At 39.6% G+C, this 4,541-nt stretch overlaps 1 protein-coding gene across 1 annotated transcript; it reads left to right on the top strand.

The window, feature by feature from the left end:
* Nucleotides 1-232: 232 nt before the first annotated feature.
* Nucleotides 233-3,805, top strand: LOC112288095 (TIP41-like protein). Its single transcript, XM_024531945.3, has 8 exons — nucleotides 233-538; nucleotides 830-1,015; nucleotides 1,312-1,396; nucleotides 1,672-1,767; nucleotides 2,152-2,211; nucleotides 2,344-2,385; nucleotides 2,693-2,827; nucleotides 3,095-3,805. The coding sequence occupies exons 1-8, from the start codon at nucleotides 318-320 to the stop codon at nucleotides 3,206-3,208; spliced, it is 939 nt and encodes a 312-aa protein (XP_024387713.1). The 5' UTR covers nucleotides 233-317; the 3' UTR covers nucleotides 3,209-3,805.
* The last annotated feature ends 736 nt before the right edge of the window (nucleotides 3,806-4,541 follow it).

Genomic DNA, 4,541 nt, shown 5'->3' on the forward strand with positions numbered 1-4,541 from the left:
CACACCAACTATGCACAAACAAAGAAGGAAAAATAAAATGTCGAAATATCAGTTGGATAAATAGTAATAATAATAATAAAATAAATAAAATAGAAATGTAAAAACATCCGCACGCACCCTTCGGCACTTGGTCGACAGTCCACAAGACGACAAAAGCAAGGGTTTTTGTCGCCTAGCACCCCAAATTAGGGTTACGGCCCCGTCACCGAAGTTTGTGCTAGAAGGTTTTTGCGAGCTTCGAATTTCGAATCGATTTCGCGACGTCTTCGCAGAGCTGGTGTCGCATCGCATCAAGCCGTGGTGGGGGAGAAGTAGCGATGGCGTGCGATGATTGTGCGTGTGGCAACGTTGCCAAGGAATTAGACCAAGCGACGCTGCGAACGGATTGCTTGGACGACGAGGAAACGCTCCGATTGAAGGCCCTCAAGGCCACCGGTGGGGAATTGATCCAAGGCGATGGTGTCAAAGGGATTCGCGTTGGTGGGTGGTTCATTCAGTCGCGGAAGGGCCCGATTCTGAAAATGGGGCCCCGTGAGAAGTGAGTTGTTTGCAGAAGAATAGAAAAAGAAATTTCCATTCCGTGTTTAGGTTGAGTTGTGTGTTTGGTTTTGTTTGTAGTTGTGACGATTGAGTATTACGGCAAAGTTTATATTGCGCGGAGTACTGGAGATATGATGGGACGAATCATGATTTGGGTCATTGCGATGAGGCCATATGGTTGTGAGTTGTTGTGGTTCCGAATATGTGGTAGATCAAGTGTGTGTGTGTGTGCAAGTGGGGTTGCTATAGGGTTATGATCTGGGCAGAAGGCTGTGTTGTTTGAGGACAGGTGGGAGAAAATGCTGGGAACAATTCACTTACCTCAGATGGTATTTGGTGACAATTCTTTGGAACTTGTCCATGAAACCTCGGGAGTCAAGATCCATTTTAATGCACTGGATGCACTTCGAGGGTGGCGCCAAGAAAGCCTACCTCCCGTGAAGATTCCTGCTGCGGCTAAGTGGAAGCTCCGCACGTACGGTTTGTTAGCTCAAATGTTACCTGAAAGATTCTTCTAGCATAGCATGTTTGTCTTTGTTTTTAGACAAAATTCGTATCCAGAAAATATTTTAGGCGGCAGGATTACCTGTCGTCTGGATGATAGTTTACAGTTACTACGCAGTATTCTTCAGCTCAAACTGTCTAGTTGTACAATACCCGACATATAAGAGCTCGCTGCGAGTTTTTTTTTCCTTTGTGATGGATTTATTTTGGATTCTGGGCAGATTCAATTAGAATTTTTGCGGATTGACTGCGTACTGTGTAATGCAGAAAACCAGATGAGCAAATCATATTAAATTATGATTACACATACACAACACCTTATGCTGGAAGTCAGTTTGTTCAAGAGAAACAGGTTTATACTTTCTCATTTCTGATACATAACCTTTTGGTGAATCTCTAGCAATCTGATTTCCCCTTTTAGGTACTCGTTCAGCATTTTTATGATTATTGTTGTGCACGATCTTGCAGTTATTGATTACGTTACATCTTGTATGACGTTGGCCATAGACTTACCAGTGGGCCAGGATTATGCCTTTCGCAACTATGTTCAATTACGCAGACTATCGCGATGATCGCAAATTTTTCTGTTCCAACAGCTTTTGTGGTGATTGCTTATTGCATGAACAGGGCGATGTAAATACAGCAGTTGAGTGGGTGGAAAGCCAAGAACGCATTGATATGGCTGCCCTACAAGCCAGGGATCCAATTCTGTTCTTCGAAGAGGTAATCTTAGCACTGTTTGGCCCGAATACTGTCAAATGAATAAAGTGTATTCCCTTTTTCATTTGAAAATGAAACATTCTAGATCTATTCGTGTACTGAAAGCTTGATTAATTTCCAGCTGAAAGTTTAATTAATTCCCAGCTGAAAGTTTGATTAAGGTTATACAAACAGGTTTGATATATTGAAACAAATAGGAAATCATTGTATTCTGGCATACACGATACTTGTTCGAGAAGTTGTAGCTGAGTTTAGCGAGAACAAGATATATATGTTTTCCCCCATTTTGTGTTCAGATCGTATTTAAATGAAGTCTTGACTCCTGTACGTTGGAATACCTTCATCTGGACTTTTTAAAAGTTCGTCTATCTGTTCTTGTTTGTACAGGTGGTGTTGTATGAGGACGAGTTGGATGATAATGGAATATCGCTTCTGACTGCTAAAGTGGTATGCAGTTGATGTCATGCTCTGTTTTAGAAAGATGAATTCAACTTATCTCAATATGACGTTTATTGATTTTGTTGGCTCATAACCGTTTAAATCTGGTTTTCTTACTGGATACATGGATATCAATCGCAGAGAGTAATGCCTAGCTGCTGGTTCCTCCTGCTGCGCTTTTGGGTAAGCTTCTCACGGACTGGCTATATTCAAACCAGATTTTAAGCATCTTACCAGTGATTGTTTCCTTGGTTGCGTGCAACCAGGACTTGGTTACAACACACAATATCTTTTTGCTTTATTAAGAATTTACACAATATCTTTAATTTTCTCATCCACGTTTGTAATATTTCTGCAAGCGTGTTAATTCGTCAGTACGCTGTAATTGTCATCAAATTAATCGTGCTAGTGCTCTCTTTCTATCATTAGTATTGTGCATAGGACCCATAGTACGTTCTGAATGCCACCCATTGCTATTATCTGTTGACAGATGCGGGTTGACGGAGCTCTCATTAGACTGAGAGACACGCGTATGTATTGTCGAATCCAAAGGGATTCTACCGCACTCCCCGTGGTCATAAGGGAGCGCAACATCAAAGAGGATACTTTTGATGCCTTGGTTTCGGTTTGTGCTGTTTCTCACGACCTTTCTGTTTATTTGGGGAAGTCCGTATTGTGTTGCATGTATCTCATGTTTACCTTCATCCCCCTTAGCGATCGCACTTTGGGCCTTCAAGCATGTACATCAAACTAGTTTTTTTTTCTCTTCCGACAGATTTGAACTTTTAAAGCGCACTGAACGACATTTCTTCAAACGTTGCATTTGTAAATCTGGTGATTTATTTCTGTTGGTAAACTTTTCTTATTAGCTGCATTCTGATTGTGGTCGCAGAAAGGTTATCCACGTGATTCAGCTATGTATAATGACCCAACTGTAGCAAGCGAGAGGCTCACACAGATATACCATAGTTGTGAGAAATTGACGCTGAAGTCCAATACTGAATAACTCCTGCCGCACCTTGTGGAGTCCAGATCTGACAGTTCGTCGTGCAATTGAATGGTCTGGTTCCACACTTGAAAACCTGAGGTAGTGCATTTGAACTTAAGGCTCAGCTTCACTGTTAATATTGTTCTTTGTATGGCGAATCACATGACCTTTTTACAGATTTTCATTCAGTTTAGAGTATAATCATGCCTCTATTATTTCAATTGTCTAGCTGTAGTAAGTTTACCATCATTTTAGCTCTCTTTATATCTGCATCATCATGACTGGCTGCCTCAGATCAGGAAACTGGGGTTAGTTAGCAATGTCCAGGTGATTTGCTTATTATTGCTGTTGGTAGTGAAGACGAGATTGGGTCTCAGCTGGTGTGATTGGGAGGATTCACTTAGCACATCAACCTTGTGCACGGTTCCATCAACACAGTAGTCACTGTAGTCAGTCAGTTACAGTACTTCCAAGAACAGTTCAAAAGATTATTAGTTTCAGCGTTTGTGCTTTGTGATGAGAACCAAACTCCTCGGTTTATACATTGAAAGTGGCGTGATCATGCCCCAGGAAACAGTGCATATAATTTTTGTAACTAAATTTGTTCAAAGATTAGTGTCATGTATTGTACAGAAAGGTTGCTTCTTTCTAACATTCAGTCCATGAATTTCACTAGCAAAAATTCCAAGAACAACCAGGGATGAGTTTTTTTGGATATTTTTAGCAAGATGTTGATGTTTTGGGATCCTCAGAGACATTTAACTGAAGGTTATGTTGATCTGATAATGTTTGTTTTCCAGTAATGAGCCAGCTCTCTTGGCACTGGTCTAACTTCTATATTCTTAATGGCGAATGTGCTGTCGTGCATGATGACCTTTTTAATGTAATATTTACTTTTCTGTACTGTTATCCGACTAATCATTTATGACTCACAATGTGAGATACTCTTAACTTTTAGTTTGTTTTTTGAGATACTCTTAACTTTTAGTTTGTTTTTTGAATGCATGTAATACAAATTATAATAATAATAATTGAGGAGAGAATCATATAATGAGAATAAGTTGGTAGTAATATAAATCTGGCAAATAGATGAAAATAGATGCAATCAAGTTACTAATAAGTATATATGTTAAGATTGGAAGACATAACATTTTAACTTATTGTAGTGTATTTGGTGTTCCTTTGTCGACTGACATCATCTGTTGCAAGACAAAGAAATAATTATTAGAGATCATTAAGCATCAAAGATAGTGAATTGAATGTAAGATGGAAATCATCCACCAAAGCCTTACAAATTAAGTTGCTTGTTTCTACTTTTGCCAATCACATGTAATCATATGACCTTTGTTAA

The sequence above is a fragment of the Physcomitrium patens genome, chromosome 10 (genome assembly GCF_059467195.1).
Source record: "Physcomitrium patens ecotype Gransden chromosome 10, ASM5946719v1, whole genome shotgun sequence".
Taxonomy (NCBI): Eukaryota; Viridiplantae; Streptophyta; class Bryopsida; order Funariales; family Funariaceae; genus Physcomitrium; species Physcomitrium patens.

Excerpts from the sequence above, each read along its gene's own strand:
- LOC112288095 (XM_024531945.3), top strand. The coding sequence starts at position 318 with ATGGCGTGCGATGATTGTGCGTGTGGCAACGTTGCCAAGGAATTAGAC. Across the intron at positions 2,212-2,343 it reads CGCTTCTGACTGCTAAAGTG|AGAGTAATGCCTAGCTGCTG; the intron begins GTATGCAGTTGA and ends TATCAATCGCAG. Across the intron at positions 2,828-3,094 it reads CTTTTGATGCCTTGGTTTCG|AAAGGTTATCCACGTGATTC; the intron begins GTTTGTGCTGTT and ends TTGTGGTCGCAG.